At 41.5% G+C, this 18,195-nt stretch overlaps 2 protein-coding genes and 1 pseudogene across 3 annotated transcripts in view; 2 read left to right on the forward strand and 1 right to left on the reverse strand.

The window, feature by feature from the left end:
- Positions 1-1,253: 1,253 nt before the first annotated feature.
- On the reverse strand, positions 1,254-1,955 carry LOC123725651 (prostatic spermine-binding protein-like; the record flags this gene model as incomplete). Its single annotated transcript, XM_045692124.1, has 1 exon — positions 1,254-1,955. A coding segment is annotated over exon 1 (702 nt), but the record flags the coding sequence as incomplete, so codon positions are not given.
- Positions 1,956-2,307: 352 nt separating this feature from the next.
- LOC123725652 (myosin heavy chain, fast skeletal muscle-like) lies at positions 2,308-8,257 on the forward strand (annotated as a pseudogene).
- A 5,910-nt stretch (positions 8,258-14,167) lies between these two features.
- Positions 14,168-18,195, forward strand: part of kiaa1328 (KIAA1328 ortholog) — a 55,160-nt gene continuing 51,132 nt past the window's right edge. The window contains exons 1-5 of one of the 2 annotated variants that reach the window (XM_045691561.1): positions 14,168-14,476; positions 15,058-15,087; positions 15,199-15,455; positions 17,382-17,482; positions 17,616-17,731. In XM_045691561.1, coding sequence (XP_045547517.1) covers positions 14,422-14,476; positions 15,058-15,087; positions 15,199-15,455; positions 17,382-17,482; positions 17,616-17,731 — 559 coding nt within the window. In that variant the 5' untranslated portion in view covers positions 14,168-14,421. Of the gene's footprint in view, positions 14,477-15,051; positions 15,088-15,198; positions 15,456-17,381; positions 17,483-17,615; positions 17,732-18,195 lie in introns of both variants that reach the window. The other variant, XM_014132391.2, reaches the window with a different exon arrangement.

Raw genomic sequence — 18,195 nt, forward strand, 5'->3', positions numbered from 1 at the left:
ATCTGTAAAAGTCTGACCATTGAATGTCTTATCACAATAAAACAAAACAAAAACATTCTGCCCTGAAGCAATGTGTTGAAAAACAGATTCTCATAATATGCAAATGAGCGCATATTTATGGTTGGTTTGCCTCATTTGCATATTTTAATTTTTGAATAAATAAAAGTTGGAATGTATTTATCTATACTTTCAACTGGTAAAGTTTCAGTCTGATGAGAATAAAGAAAAAAAATCCCTATTAGCCTGTGGTGCCTGGCTTTAAACTCACGTTGCTCATCTATGCTGCATAACGCTCTTTGAGGTTATACAGCACAGTGGGCTCATTGAGGTGGGTAATCATGGCCATGTCCTCATTTTTTTTTCATACTCTGGAGGGTTCATGGAGTGGATATCATTCTCCTTTATGGTGATGGTCTGTGACAGAAAGAAAATGAACATTTATTATGTTACTATCATGTATACAGTTTATTAGGTATTCTTTCTATAGTATGATCACAGAGTCAGTACTTCATTTTTACAACATTAATGTTTGCTAGTTATTAAAACACATTTTAATGAGGTGGCCATACTTACTTGCCCACAAAGAGTTTTGACAGTGGCTTTGCCACCCTCTTTACCCTCCTTTGAGGTGCATTTCTTTGGGCTCAACCACAAAGAAAGCTGTTTTGGCATCAAAGGGAGCAGCCTGGGCTTCAGTTCTTTCCCTTTCTGGCTTCCAAAGGTAAATGGTCATTGGGCCAAAGACCACAATCTCTGCGTCAGTGCTCATGATGGCACCTTACTCTGGGATGGGGAAATAAACATAAATTCACCTTATTATTATGTGGTACATTCTATATTGTATCATCACAAATATAAAATTGAACAAAGCTTGATTCATTATTGTTAGTAACAGATTCTGTTATGCCATCTTCAAAGTCAGTGTAGTACTAATAGTACTATTAGTGCTACTACATGCAAGCAAAGTCTTAAAGATTACATCCTTGTCAGTTTAACTTTACTGCAAGGCCATTGAAACACCACCTAACTTGGCATTTCATATTCTATGCATTTGTTACCAGCAAGGACTCCTGTGTGTGTGTAGATATAACCTTTTCATAAATTAACAGGCAAAATAGATGCTTGAGACCAGGTCAGACGTCTGACCAGAGGGGCAGCAGCAGCATCCATCATCATCATAATCATCATCACCATCATAATCATCATCATCCTCCATCATCACCATCATCATCATCATTATGACAACCATCATCACCATCATCATTATGACAATCATCATCACCATCATCATTATTATGACAATCATCATCATCACCATCATCATTATTATGACAATCATCATCATCATCATCACCATCATTATGACAATCACCATCATCATCATCATCACCATCATAATCATCATCATGACGGTCATCATCACCATCATAATCATCATCATCACCATCATCATCACCATCATCATCATTATGACAATCATCATCACCATCATCATTATTATGACAATCATCATCATCACCATCATTATGACAATCACCATCATCATCATCATCACCATCATAATCATCATCATGACGGTCATCATCACCATCATAATCATCATCATCACCATCATAATCATCATCACCATCATCATCATTATGACAATCATCATCATCACCACCATCATCATTATGACAATCATCATCACCACCATCATCATCATCATCATCATTATTATGACAATCATCATCATCACCATCATTATGACAATCATCATCATCACCGTCATAATCATCATCATCATCATAATCATCATCATGCCAATCATCATCATCATCATCGCCATCATAATCATCATCATCATCGTCATCATCACCCTCATCATCACCATCAAAATCATCGTCATGACTATCATCATCATCACCATCATAATCATCAGCATAATCAAAAGCAACACTTAAGTGCAGAAACATGCTAGACTGAATTCATCACCCACAGCAAAATTGGTAAGTGCTAATTAGGTGGGTCGTTCCACCAATTTGGTGCCTTGTGAGATGTGTAACTTGGTCATAAAAAACTTTGGATTTCACCAACTTTTAACATTCTGTCATAAAGAGCACATGTTCATCTTCATAAAAAGTTTTCCCATCTCAAGATGCTAAATAAAAAAATCACTATAGTAAGTGCCTACTAAGTGCCGAATAAAGTGACAGGGTTGATCCTAACAGGGTTGACAATTTTATCTTAAATCAGCGATAAACCCCCTTCTGGCAGGGGGAATGGAAGCTTGGTGCGCAACAGGCAGTGGTGTAAAGTACAGACAAAATGCTTAGTAAGTATGATTCAGTTGGTTTCTGATTAACATAAGAAATTCAACAACAACAAAAAACCTAAACATCTGACATTAATTTATACAAACTGACTTTGTCAGTTCCTCAGTAAGATTGAGGATGAACAAGCACCTGGGGCTCAGCTTCAGAATAAGATCAAGGAACTAAGGTTGATCTTTTGATTGCTTATTTTAAATTGAATTATACTCAAACAAAACACTGGATAAACCTCATGTGTTACTGTGTATTTCAGGCTTGTATTGAGGAGCTGGAGGAGGAGATTGAGGCTGAACGTGCTACTCGGGCCAAGGTTGAGAAGCAGAGCTCGGATCTCTCCAGGGAACATGAAGAGATCAGTGAGAGGCTTGAAAAAGCTGTAGGTGCAACAGCTGCTCAGATTGAGATGAGCAAGCAGCATGAGGCTGAGTTCCAGAAGCTGCGTCGTGATCTTGAAGAGTCCACCCTGCAGCATGAGGCCACCGCTGCTGCACTCCGTAGGAAGCAGGCCGACACTGTGGCAGAACTAGGAGAACAAATAGACAACTTCCAGCGTGTCAAGCAGAAGCTGGATAAGGAGAAGAGTGAATACAAAATGGCAATTAATGACTTAGGCCTACAGGGCCTCCCAAGTGGCACAGTGGTCTAAGGCACTGATCAGTGTTAGAGGCGTCACTACAGATCCGGGTTCGATCCTGGGCTGTGTCGCAGTCGGCCGCAACTGGGAGACCCATGAGGCGGCGCACAATTGGTCCAGGTTAGAGGAGGGTTTGGCCAGCCGGGATGTCCTTGTCCCATCGCACTCTAACAACTCTTTGTGGCGGCCGGGCACAAACATGCTTGCTTCGGTCACCAGTTGTACAGTGTTTTCATCCGACACATTGGTGCAGCTGGCTTCCAGGTTAAGCAAGCAGTGTGTCAAGAAGCAGTGCAGCCTGGCGGGGTCATGTTTCGGCAGATGTTTGGCTCTCAACCTTCTCTCTCCCGAGTCCGCACGGGAGTTGCAGCGATGGGACAAGACTAACTACCAATTGGGGAGAAAAGAGATAAATAAATAGGCCTACATTTTAAAGAGGGCATGCATACTGTACAAAACATTAAAATTCAATGATAAAATATTTAATTTAACAGTGCAACCTTAAAAAGATGTGTAGAACATTAGATCAACTGAGTGAGCTCAAAACCCAAAATTATGAAAACATGAATGACCTAAGTGCCCAAAAAGCAAGACTTCAAACTGAAAATGGTGTGTAAAATCTGTCATAACATTACAGATGCCTGTTTAGAGGGGTGTCGGAATTTAGCAATGTTTTTTCATTGCTGACCCATTATATGCATCATAGTAGGTTTTAATACACAAATGACAAATGTGTTAAGATCACTTTCTCACTAAGGTGAATTTGAGTGCCAGCTGGAAGAGAAAGAAGCTCTTGTTTCCCAGTTGAAAGAAAGCTTTCACACAGACTGAGGAGCTCAAGAGTCTCGTTAGGGAGGAGGTTAAGATAAAGAAATATCCAAAAGAATCTAGAGACTTTTTTTTTTTATCTACAGAACATTTTAATTAGAAACCTTTTGGGAAATAACATACAATTTTAATTAAAGGACGCCCTTGCCCATTCTGTTCAGTCAGCCCGCCTTGACTGTGACCTGCTCAGGGAGCAGTTTGAGGAGGAACAGGAGATCAAGGCTGAGCTGCAGCGTGGAATGTCCAAGGCCAACGGCGAGGTGGCTCAGTGAAGCACCAAGTATGTATCGAGGCACAAGGCGAGACCCAGATGCAGACACAGGAGGCAGATGGTTGGAGTCTTACAATGTTAATTAATCCAAAAAGGGGTAGGCAAGAGAATGGTCGTGTACAGGCAAAGGTCAAAACCAGTTCAGAGTCCAATAGGTACCAAAGGGCAGGCAGATTCAAGGTCAGGGAAGGCAGGAATGTAGTCCAGAGTCAGGCAGTGGTCAAAACCAGGAAGACTAGCAAAGAGAATAGAAAAGGAGTACGGGGAAAAACATGCTGGTTGACTTGACTAAACATACGTGATGAACTGGCTAAGAGCCAGGAAACACAGGGATAAATACACTGAGGAAAATAAGCGACACCTGGAGGGGTGGAGACAATCACAGGGACAGGTGAAACAGATTAGGGTGTGACAGTATGAGACTGATGCCATTCAGCGCACTGAGGAGCTTGAGGATGCCACGTTTTCTCTATCTTCATCTCTATAATATAGTCATCCAACAACAAAATCGATAATGATTCAACAAATGTGTAACAGTATAACCACCATTTTTATCTCTCAGGGAAAAGCATGCCCAGCATCTGCAAGATGCAGAGGAATGCATTGAGTCAACAAATGCCTAGTGTGCTTCTCTGGAGAAGACCAAGCAGAGACTGCTGGGTGAAGTGGAGGATCACATGATTGATGTAGAGAGAGCTAACGCTTTGGCTGCTCAGCTTGACAAGATGCAAATTAACTTTGACAAGATAACATGAATGAAAAGATAGCAAGAAAATATGAATGAAATACATCTATTCAGTCGCTCATTTATTCATTAACTTGTTTGAAGCTCCCAGGCTCTGGCAGAGTGGAAGCAGAAGTTCGAGGAGGGCCAGGTAAAGCTAGAAGGTTCTGTGAAAGAGGCTTGCTCTCTCAGCACTGAGCTGTTGAAAAACTCCTATGAAGAATATTTGCACCAACTGGAAACAATGAAGAGGGAGAATAAGAGCCTACAGCGTATGTAGATTTCCATTCTGCGAAATTACCTCAATGAACTCACCAAAACGTAAAACATTGTGAACCATCAACTTACAGCAAGTTAAGAAACACAGCGGTGCTATAGCCTGGCACTCTTGTTTTGGTTAACAAAATTAACCTTGTGCCTTCATTGATATTTCGATGTCTCCCAACACAGGAGATCTCTGATTTGAGTGAACAAATTGGTGAGACTGGGAAGACTTCATGAGCTTGAAAAGGGAAAGAAGACTGTGGAGGCTGAGAAGTAAGACATCCCAACTGCCCTGGAGGAAGCAGAGGTAACAGTCCAGTAAAAAGCATGAGCTGATGCACATCCAAGTTAGTAGAGGTGCTGACTAAATGGAATTGTAAACTGTGTAAAAATAAAAAATAAAGTTGACACTATATACAGTATATGCTCCCAACAAATGAATGGGTATACCTAAGCAGAGCTAATGCTATAAAAAGTACTTTGATATACTATAAGGCGCATGACATTCCTTGTTATATTATTATTATCAACAGACTTTGTAGTCTTTGATATGGCATGCTACTTCAGCAATGAATCAACAAATTCCTTACAGGCTTCACTGGAGCACGAGGAGTCCGAGATTATCAATGCTCAGCTAGAGCTAACCCAGGTTAATAAGTGAAGTTGACAGGAAGCTGGCAGAGAAGGATGAGGAGATAGAGCAGATCAAGAGGAACAGCCAGAGGATGATGGACTCCATGCAGAGCACTCTGGACACTGAGATCAGGAGCAGGAGTGATGCCCTGAGAATCAAAAAGAAGATGGAGGGAGACCTCAATGAGATGGCGATTCAGCTCAGCCATGCCAACCACCAGGCTGCTGCAAGCCAGTGTCATGACTGTCCTGCTCGGCTCAGGTTACCGTGGACCACAATCCTACAGAGAGATCTCTCACACCCACCAGAGGAGAAGAGATCAAGGGGTATGAAGATGGGGGGGGGGGGTTATGACACCTCACGCCCATTGTAAATCTAAGGCAGCACTCTCACTATGGAGAACCGGCCTCAGAACATTTTCATACAATAAATGGACTTTGGGACAACGGGTTTCGTCAGCCACAATGGTGGTAATGACAAAAGATGGAATATGAAAATGTATGTCATTTTTGTTTTGTTATTAAAAGTTAAAGGACGACGTTATAACGAAAACAGTGTAACTTTAAGAGTTGTCCTAGTATATGCTTGATGTTTATACATTGTACGTTGGGTGGAAAATGTCCAAATCAAAGAGAATGTTTTGGTAAAGATGAATTGTGAAGTTAGTTGTCTAAATTGGATTTGAGTAAAATCCAGACCTTGCCTCGTAACTTGTTACGCCCAGAGAATTGCCCTAAAGGCGGTTACGCCCACTTCTGACCCGAGGGTATAAGACATGTGAGTTAAGAATGAACATGTTAGACTACGTGACCCGAGCTGCAGCCAAGGTCTAAGTAGTCAACGAACCCAAAACGCAACACGAGTTTGAAGACAAAGGAACCTTCTTCTATCCATGCTACGGATGAGTAGCTGCGTCTAAGAGGGTGAATTTAGAACCGACCACCTGGTCACCACTCCATCGAATCGTGTATCTACACTGCTTTTATTCCTACGCTGTGAGCCCTGAGCTACAGGGCTAGCTGTCCTCAGAACATCCCTTTCAGAACAAGGGCGAGGAAACAGACCACTAATACAAAGGACACTGACATCGTGAGGACAACCAGAGAGTTACACCAGAGAAGTGTGTCGTCCAAGAAGCCTAAACGGTCCATGCAAAGACCCCCATCGGAGACCTTCAACACATAACTACATCATTATATTCTGACCCATAAGAGCGGCAGTTCAGGGCAAGGTTAGAGTTAAAATAAGCATAGCTGACAAATGCACCCAAATGTATATTTCTCTCGTGTACTTTCTCTTTTTCTCTCTCTTTTAAATCAAATCCCCATTTTGTGTAACACGTGTCATAGTGTGTTGGCCCGTTGTACTAAGTTCTAATCAATAGCCTAGACTTTGTTTTGTGTATGTGTATCTTATAGTATCATTTTAGCGTGCTAGTAAATAAATAATCAACTAAAATTGGTGTGGTACGGACTCATTGGTGGGACTCGGGCTTGTGCAGATTCCCGGATAATGCAACGTTCAAAATGAGACTGTAGAGGAAATTGATTAATTAGCGACTGTTGTAAAATCAATATTCTGATATTCCTTGAGTTAATTTGGGAAATAGAAACTCAATAAAAACAATTTTCCCATGGTGCCCCAGGTTAATGAGTTAATAATTGCCTGATTCATTTAATCACGCAATTATAAACCGTTAATCATTCGATGAGCAGCAGTCGCCACATTAACCGATACAACGTCACGACACCAGAAACAGCTGAGGAACTTTCAGGGAGCGTTCAAGGTACACTTTAGTTTATCATGGAGTAGAAATAACCTGATGATGGCTGAGATTTAAGAACTGAGGGCTGCACTGGAGCAGACAGAGAGAGGCCGCAAAGTGGTCGAGCAGGAGCTAGTTGATGCCAGTGAGCGTGTGGGACTGCTGCACTCCCAGGTAAAGTCCACAAAATGCTCAATTAAAAATGTGCTTCCCATGTAGTAATTTTAACATAAGCACGTTATCATAACTTGTTTAGAATACAAGCCTCATCAACACTAAAAAGAAGCTGGAGACTGACTTTGCTCAGGTCAAAGGTGAAATGGAAGACACTGTCCAGGAAGCAATAAATGCAGAGGAAAAGACCAAGAAGGCTATTACTGATGTTTGTCTACATACTGTTAGGGTTCGTACCTTTCATCCTTGTCAATCATCATTGGCTCATTGGTGAAATTAGCATTATGACAATATATTTAAATAATTCAAAAACCTTTATTAATGCAATTGCAGACAGAAGTTGACAATCAGGAACATAGCAAGCATGTTTCCGAGTAAGTTCTGCATCAAAGGAAAAGTCCACGTTGCTTTTATCATGCTTGTAGTCAACCCCCTGTGATGTCACTGCATACGTCATTACCTGCTACTCCTCAGACCAAGCCCATGCGTACACAGCTATACTAACTTGCAAGAAATACAATAGTTCCAGTGTTTTCTAAGGCCTCAGCAGTAAATGTCCACTCCCCCATGTTGACTTATTGTGGAATGTCTGACTAGTCTCTTATCTCCTTCACTCCCCTGCAGAGTTCTGTCTCAGTCACACATTTCTAAGAGGGGTCTTTTTGTAATAGAGAGAGAGAGAGAACTAGAAAACAACTGTGGACCAATTCTAAACCTCTATAATGAATATATATATATATATATATATATATATATATTGTTCATCTGTAGTCTAGGACCCTATAAATGTAAGGAGGGAGGGGTCTTATAACCCCTCCCATTCTATTAATACTACATAAGCCTAATCAATTATTCTAATACATCAAACATTTTGGTATAACCCTTATCATGACCCCTAGGTGAACCTGACAATAGAGTGATGTGAAAAAGTATTTGCCCCCTTCCAGATTTCTTATTTTTTTGCACATTTGTCACACTTAAATGTTTCAGATCATCAAACAAATGTAAATATTACACAAAGATAACCCAAGTAAACACAAAATGCAGTTTTTAAGTGATGATTTTATTTATTAATTTGGGAAATAGAAACTCAATAAAACCAATTTTTCATGATGGAAAATGCTTTCAGTATAAACTTAAATTATTAAAACCAAGTAGTATGTAGAAAAGATAATGGACCTATGTATTATTTGAAAGTATAATCTTTGAGAAGTGACAATCACCTAAATAAAAGCTAGACAGTCAGAGAAAATAGAAAATTCCCCAAATATTGAATTTAGCAGTATTGCTTTTGTTATTATGTTTGAGCAAAGGAACACATCATTAGCCATGGCAAAATTCACAGAATTGAAGGAAATTAGCTTTAAACTGCAACATTTTCTCTGAACTCCATAGCAAAATGTTTAGAATTGCAGGAAATTGGCTTAAAAATGCAAAAATCTCTCTACACCACCGCTTAGCTGCTTTTAGCAATGCTATTATTTACACACTAGCATCGTGGGAATTCGCTTGCAAAAAAACGGAATTGTCCGCTGGAAGTTAAGTAAAATTACATTTCCACTTACTGTTGATTATCTGTAGCCTTGGAGGGGGGAATGTGAAGAGAAAATAACATTAATGGAATGTATAATTAAACAGAATATCCAAGGGTGTGTCTGTTGTAGACCTATGCAATATACCTCAGCGAGGTTACTTCCTCTCTACCTCAAAATAAGTCTCCCACAAGTTCTTGCTGTTTTGTGCAGGTATGGAGCACGTGCAGGACTTATTTTGACATGAGGTAAGCAGAGAGGAAGTGTGTCTACAACAGACCCAAGTTTGGAAAGTGTTTAATTTATGTTCTATTAGATGATTTTTCTCAATTGTTCTCAATTTCCCCCCTGCATAAGGACCAAGCCTACAGACAATCAACAGAGTAAGTTGAAATGTTATTTTATTTCACTTCTGGCTTCTGGCAGGCTATTCTGTTTTTTTTGCAAGCTAATTCCCAGCACCACTAGTGTGTAAATACTAGCGGTGCTAAAAGCAGATAAGGGCTGCTAAAGGTTTATAAAAAATTCAGCCACACTAACCGGCTGACTGCACCCATTGCCATGCCCCCTGCCACGGCCTTTTATATTCCGAAAAAAAACCTGTATATGCATAAAATATAAACTCCTTCCTTTCATTGTAATGCATGCATGATTTTCAATAAACAAATAACAAAATAGTGTAGTTATGGTATCAAATCTGTCAATCAAATATTTTGTTCTCCGACTTCCTTAGATATGTCGACTTTAATGAACCCAGATTAAAGATGAATGATATGCAACTACATATAAAATAGACAAAAATTACATGATCCTTTTTCTTGTTAATCCATTTAGGGAAAAGAAGCTGAAGAATTAAGTGCAGCCCTGAAGAGAGACATTAACAAGGAGTCATACAATATGAGTTCCCAATAAAATGTTCTTGTATAAAATTCAATAAAGTTAGCTGACAAAGCCTGTAAATCTCCTTGTTTTTGTGATTTCTTCCTATCATTATGCTGCTGTAATAACGTATAGTATTGGTAGTTAATGTTTTGTTTTAGCTAATGGGTTGTGTTTTTGTATGCAATTTTCCATTATACTTTCTACAATGTTTTTATGTTGTGAAAAAATAAATATGGTGGCCCCTAGGGTCTAAGGATAGGCAACACACCCCATTAAAATTCTCAGTGGGAGAATCTCAAATGGTTTTGCTCACCTCACCTCCTCTCCTCCGTCCTCTCTCTGGAAACAAATATCGTTGCATGAAATGAGACTCACGAGTCATCAGGTAAATTATGTTTACTGGGGTGGAATCCCAAAATAAACGTGTAAAGTGCTAAAAACACATGTAACTAGTTCAGGTAAATTATGTTTACAGGGGTGGAATCCCCAAATAAATGTGTAAAGTGCTAAAAACACATGTAACTAGTTCAGGTAAATTATGTTTACAGGGGTGGAATCCCAAAATTAATGTGTAAAGTGCTAAAAACACATGTAACTAGTTCAGGTAAATTATGTTTACAGGGGTGGAATCCCCAAATAAATGTGTAAAGTGCTAAAAACACATGTAACTAGTTCAGGTAAATTATGTTTACACGGGTGGAATCCCAAAATAAATGTGTAAAGTGCTAAAAACACATGTAACTAGTTCAGGTAAATTATGTTTACAGGGGTGGAATCCCAAAATAAATGTGTAATGTGATAAAAAACAAATGTTGCTAGTTGTGCAAGACATGTTATAGATAAAATGATGAGTAGCGTATAATTAAAAAAAATGTGGATTATTAAACAATTCCACGCTACCTGCCGCAAGGATTTTTTGTGCATCCTCTGTCAAAGTAGGTAATCATAACGAATTGTCATTCTGTCCCATAATGTACGGAAATGCTTAGACTTTCCTTGGCTAATGAAAAAACAAAAAATGGAGAACAATGCCTGAAAGACGGTTTTGCTCAATCAACTATTAAATACAAGGGGGCTCTATTTTGTAGATTTTGATTACACTGAAGTAATGTAGAAAATGCCTATCAAATACATAGGCTTATAATTTATATATTTCACTACATTCAATACCAAATGACTATTCATACTCACACACAATTCAATAGTTAAACAAAACTTATGCCTTGAACTAGGCCTGAAGAGAATGTCTTGATTTAACCAACTGCTCCCCATGATGGATTTGATGTACATAACTTTATAGATAACGACAATGTCTATTACTAAAAAATAAACATCACCTCTTTACTAAAGGTGAGAGACAAGCATGAATTGTAATATTAAAATGTGAATTCCTGTGGACTTCAGATTGTGGTCACCTTTTACAATGATAATATCTGGAAATATTTAGAAGTCTAACAAGATTTGATATTTAGTCCCATTTAATTGCCAGAGCTATTTTTGCTGTGCCTTTTTTTGACATCACACCCCTTATGTAACGAGTATAACAAAAACATCTGTCACGTTTGTCGTACGATGAAGGAGACCAAGGCGCAGTGTGTGTATCGTTCCACATTTTATTTTAACTGTGAAACTATGCAAGACATACAAATAAACAAAACAACAAACTGTGAAGAAGCGGTGCAACATACACTAACTCAAAATAATCTCCCACAAAACCTAGTGGGAAAAACAACAACTTAAATATGATCCCCAATTAGAGACAACGATGACCAGCTGCCTCTAATTGGAGATCATCCCCCCCCAAAAAAAACTAGAACCAGCATAGACATAAATAAACTAGACAAAATCCCCTGTCACACCCTGACCTACTCTACCATAGAAAATACAAACATTCTCTGGTGCTACAACCCAAAGTAACCAAAACCATTTCTACCTAAATGATTAAATACTCTCTTCTTAATAGCCTATGAGTTCCTGTTGAGCAACCTTGTCAGTTCAACTGATTGAAGACGGTGGATTAATACACTAGATGTGTTAGGCGGAGCAGAACGGTTGAACCCAAGAGCAGACTCAGGTAAGGGGACGGGGATGAAGTAACCAAGGTATTTATTGGAACACGGAGAAGATTGAGTGCAGGTCAGGGGAAGCTCAGGTGGGTTGCTGGAGACCAGGTGCGGAAGCTGAGGCTGGAGCGAGGGGGGTTGAGATCGGGTAAGCAGGTCCGGGGAGGAATCCAAGGGAGTAGTGGTGTGGGGAATCCAGGACAGAGCAGCAGGGTGATGAGACGTGGGACAGGAGACAGGGACCGGAGTCAGAGCGGGCAGATCTGTAGCATAGAGGAAAACAGCATCAGGCAGGGTAACAGGATCTAAGTAGTAACAAATAGCTAGAAGCGTAAACTGATTGAGCAGAGATTACAATCTGGCAGTGTGGAAGTGGCAGGACTGAGTATTTGTAGAGGTCTTGATTATGGAACGGGTTACAGCTGGTGGGGATCTGCTCTGACAATCTCTCTCTCTCACACACACACACACACACAGAGAGGGAAAGAGCACTGGGAGAGGCGGCAGGTCAAAGAGACACATGATGACCAGTAGAGGGCGTTGCAGGAGCAGATGTGACAAGATGTGTGAGCCCCTGGATTCACCCTCTGAATGGCACACACACAATCCATGTCTCAATTGTCTCAAGGCTTAAACATCTTTATCTAAAATGATTGAAGTGGATTTAACAAGTGACATCAATAAGGGATCATAGCTTTCACTTGGATTTACCTGGTGAGGTTATGTCATGGAAAAAGCATGACATAATGTTTTGTACACTCAGTGTGTATATGGTGTGTAAAGACAATATGGACATTATATGAATAGAAAAGGTGTGTACAGCAGTAATTATATAGGGCGAGCCATGACTAGAATACAGTATATACATATAAAGTGGGTAAAACAGTATGTAAACATCATTAAAGTGACTCGTGTTGAATGTCTCCGTACATAGGGGTAGAGTACCGGGTGGTAGCCGGCTAGTAACAATGACTAAAGTTCAGGGCAGGATACTGGGCAGAGGCCGGCTAGTGATGAATGTTTAAAAATCCTTAAGAGTCTATTGACATACCCGTGCGTCAATCTAAGTAACAAATAATGAAATTGCCATCAAAATCCATCAGTTGAAGATAGAGATATCAGGTTTTTTGCATGGGTTGCATCTCAATCCACCACCTCTGCCTATGTTGGCCTTCCACATCTGCAGTGTCCGAACAGTTTGGCTCACAAACTATTATGACCACTCTAGAAAGGGGAGACTTACGAAGAAAACTTGTTCTCCGTTTTGCTCTACGACCCCCACAAGTGTCATAAGACTCGTGTGAAGATAACCCATACACCCCTCCGACTTTTAGAGGTTAAACTGTTTAACAGTCTGGTGGCCTGGATATAAGGCAGAAGCTGTTTATCAGTCTCTCAGTCCCAGCTTGGATAGCCCTGCGGTTGCGGGAGGTGCAGTTTCCATACCAGGCGGTGATACAGGAAAAAAAAAGTGAGGGTGTAAAAATATATGTTTGCACCCCTATTTTGAAAGTGGGCATGCAGCTGCTCCATTTTCTCCATTGTTCAGGTGCCTGCCCCAAGTAGCTACTCATGGTGCTTTCAAGACAACTGGAAACTCGGAAATAACCGACGTCAAATCATGACGCCTTTAGGGTGACCACATGTCCTGGATTGTGGGGACAGTCCAGCATTTTGACCCTTTGTCCCACAACCAAACAAAATCATATCCCACATTTCATCAACAAATTCAAACCCCACTAATTTACAAACAACATTGATTTGTCCCATATTTCAGTCAGACATTCCAACCTGTATATTTTGCAGCAGTGAGGAAGTGGCAAAGCAGTGAGGAAGTCACTCTCACCAAAATCTGTCCAAAATAAGCCCAATGCATTTCTATGGGCTTTTTTTGTTTTACTTAAACTTGTCGCCTTGCCTTTGGGAAAACGACTCCTATAGTTAGGACGCAGACATGAGCATCTAGTCTCATCTACAGATCTCGGTTTACAGTCAGGTAGCGCTTTTGACACGATATCACAAGGATGTGGTACTGTTGATGTTAATGCCGCGTTCAAAACGTCAGTGATCTTCAGGTCGACAAGTTGGAGCTCTAGAACTAGTTGGAATTCCGAGTTCGATGACCGTTCAAATAGATTTTTCCCAGTCGGAGCATTTTTTCCCCCGAGAAACGTACTTGAGTGTGAAGTAGGAGATTTTCGAGTACCCAGTCATTCTGAACGCAGCATCAGTCCACCTTCCTCCTACCCCCCAACAAGTGTGTCTTTCATCCTAACAAGTGCCAGTTTCTACGCGACCTGGCAATGCTCGGCATCCTGGGAGTGGCGGTTGATTCAATATGGCGGCAGCAAAGGAAGGAAAGAACAACTCAGGATTTGGGGGGATTAATGACAGTATCCTTTTACTTAGTGTCCATAAAAGACAGCCCCCCGTATAAGAAAACGTTTTGAAGTCGAAATTGTCAGTATGTTTTCGATGACCGTAGGATATGTTTTTAATAACAAGCCGGGTGTTGTGTGTCTTTGGACTTGGTATGAAAGCTAACGTTAGCTAGCTGTTATGCATACACATCGCTAACTAGATGTAATTAGCTTGCTAACTAGTTGTGGAGCCTTGTTAGCTAACGTTAACTAGCTAGCTAGGGGTTCCTCACCTGGCTGGAAAACTATCATAGCTAGGTAGTTTGTTTGCTATGGCCGGGGATGTTAAATACCATGTTAGCAAGCTAACTTACATTTTTGTAACTAGTTAACGTTAGCCGGATTCTCATGGGAAGTTTGCTATCCGTTAACGTACCTTGTTCAAAGCAAGCCTTGCCAGCTAGTTGGCTATAAAGTTATCAACACATGCCAGGCACTTGATGAACCCAGTTCAGTAGCTTGCCTTAGCAAACTTCAACATGGTGCTTTTTATTGAAGTGAGGGTCTTGTTAGAGACCAAATATATTTTCTTAATTAAATTCACACAGCATCAGATGAAGACCAACCTGTGGTGTTTATTCCGGGTGAGGACATTATTAGACTTCTCAAAGCCATATGTGAGTTGTTCTGAACACTTTTCCTATTGCTGGGTGCTAACGCTACTTTATTTATCACCATGTCTCTCGCTCTCTCAGGAGTAAGCAGAGAGGGACACTTGCGGACAGCCTTTAAGTCAGTATCAGGCACCAGCAGCAGTGAGAGAAAGGTGAAGATGAGGGCCAATTATAGCAGTGAGATCCGAGGAGAGGCTCCTTTGAGCCGGGGCAATAAGAAGCAAGGCCAGCATCTTTCCCTGTCCTCGATGGGTAGAGGGCAGCTCCAGGCCACCCCTGTACCTACAGTCCCACCCCCAAACCCAGCCACCCAGCAGCATCTCCTCACCACTCCACAGGTAGGTCTGCCAAGAAGGGCCACTCCATCAACACCAACTAGTTATTAGCTATTATAAACTGGGTGGTTCGAGCCATGAATGCTGATTTGGCTGACAGCCGTGGTATATCAAAACACATATTTTTACTGCTCTAGTTAAGTTGGTAAACAGTTTATAATAGCAATAAGGCACCTCAGGGGTTTGTGATATATGGCCAGTATACCACGGCTAAGGTCTGTGTCCAGGCACACCGCGTTGTGCGTAAGAACAGACCTTAGCGGTGGTATATTTGCAATGTTGTTCTGATGCTGATCACAATCCTGATTCATCAGTGCTAACTAATCTGTCCAAACCAGGTAAGATAAAAACATTTAGCTGAAACAGGCTGACATACAACAGGCTAGTAACACACAGAATGTCAATGTACTGTACTGTTGTGCAATGCTTGACAAAAAAATGGTCTCTTGTTCTGATTTAAGGCTTTCTATTTTGTGATAAATTAAATATCCTACACTACATGATCAAAAGTATGTGGACACCTGCTCGTCAAACATCACATTCCAAAATCATGGCCAATAATATGGAGTTGGTCCCCCCCCTTTGCTGCTATAACAGCTTCCACTATTCTGGGAAAGCTTTCCACTAGATGTTGGAACCTTGCTGCAGGGACTTGCTTCCATTCAGCCACAAAAGCACATTAGTGAGGTCAGGCACTGATGTTGGGCGATTAGCCTTGGCTCACAGAACGCATTCCAATTCATCCTAAAGGTGTTCGGTGGGGTTGAGGTCAGGGCTCTGTGCAGGCCAGTCAAGTTCTCCCACACCGATCTCGACAGACCATTTCTGTATGGACCTCGCTTTGTGCACAGGGGCATTGTCCTGCTGAAACAGGAAAGGGCCTTCCCCAAACTGTTGCCACAAAGTTCAAAGCACAGAATTGTCTAGAACATTGTTTCCCAATGCTGGTCCTCGAGTACCCCCAACAGTACAGTTTTGTTGTAGCGCTTGACAAACGCACCTCATTCAACTCATTGAGGGCTTAATGATTATTTGACAAGTTGAATCAGGTGTGCTTGTCCAAGGTTACAATAAAAAATCTGTACTGTTGGGGGTAATCGAGGACCAGGGTTGGGAACACTAGTCCAGAATGTCATTGTATGCTGTAGTGTTAAGATTTCCCTTCCCTGGAACTAAGGGGCCTAGCCTGAACCATGAAAAACAGCCCCAGACCATTATTCCTCCTCCACCAAACTTTACAGTTCGCACTATGCATTCGAGAAGGTAGCATTCTCCTGGCATCCTCCAAACCAAGATTTGTCCGTCGGACTGCCAGATGGTGAAGCGTTATTCATCACTCCAGAGAATGCGTTTCCACTGCTCCAGAGTCCAATGGTGGCGAGCTTTACACCACTCCAGCCGACGCTTCGCATCGCGCATGGTGATTTTAGGCTTGTGTGTGGCTGCTTGGCCATGGAAACCCATTTCATGAAGTTTCCGACGAACAGTTCTTGTGCTGACGTTGCTTCCAGAGGCAGTTTGGAACTCGGTAGTGAGTGTTGCAATCAAGGACAGACGGGGGACTCAGAAATCTTGGCAGTTCCCTTCTATGAGCTTGTGAGGTCTACCACTTCGCAGCTGAGCCGTTGTTGCTCCTAGACGTTTCCACTTCACAATAACAGCACTTACAGTTGACCGGGACAGCTCTAGCAGGGCAGAAATGGGACAAACTGACTTGTTGGAAAGGTGGAATCCAATGACGGTGCCACGCTGAAAGTCACTGAGCACTTCCATATGGGCCATTCTACTGCCAATGTTTGTCTATGGAGATTGCATGGCTGTCTGATTTTATACACCTGTCAGCAACGGGTGTGACTGAAATAGCCAAATGCACAAATTTGAATCGATGTCCACATACTTTTGGCCATGTAGTGTATGTATTGTGTTCAGGCACTCTCTGAGGTGACCCAGGCTAAGAACAGGACCTCTCTGAAGGACCTCTGTCCCCAGGATAAGCGGCGCATCGCCAACCTCATCCAGGAGCTGGCCAGGTAACTGCTCATCCAACATAAGTGTCTGTATTTGGCAGGGATTTAGGATTTTTAGGTGTGTGGATTTTCTCAAGAATGAAGTTAATTTACACAGTGTGCTATAATCCCTGACCCTCCATCTCTTCTTACCCAGAGTGAGTGAAGAGAAGGAGTCGTCGGTACAGAGGCTGAGGGACGAACAGGAGACCTTTGAGCGCAAAATTCTACAGCTTGAGCAGCAGAACCAGCTCATTGTACAGGAGAGAGAGAGTATCCTTTTCCCCATGGATGCACACGGATAAACACGCATATCAAGGGCGTCTCCTAATGACATTGTCTGTCTGAAGTATCCTCAACCCCAGTCCTTGAGGCCTGCCTGATGGTGTTTTCTTGCTTTCCCAGACCTGTATCAGTCAATGATTTATAACACAGCCATGAGTGGGCGGCAGGTAGCCTAGTGGTTAGAGCGTTGGACTAGTAACCGAAAGGATGCAAGATCGAATCCCTGAGCTGACGAGGTAAAAATATGTCGTTCTGCCCCTGAACAAGGCAGTTAACCCAGGCCGTCATTGAAAATAAGAATTTGTTCTTAACTGACTTGCCTAGTTAAATAAAGGTTAAAAAAACAAACAAACAAAAAAGAGTACTTGCAGACACTGCAGCCCTACTCTGCCACTGAAGAATTTAAGGCTCTTCCTGTATTCTGGCAGCAGGGGGCAGCATTGCCTAGGGCT

Source organism: Salmo salar, chromosome ssa12 (assembly GCF_905237065.1).
Source record: "Salmo salar chromosome ssa12, Ssal_v3.1, whole genome shotgun sequence".
Lineage (NCBI taxonomy): Eukaryota > Metazoa > Chordata > Actinopteri > Salmoniformes > Salmonidae > Salmo > Salmo salar.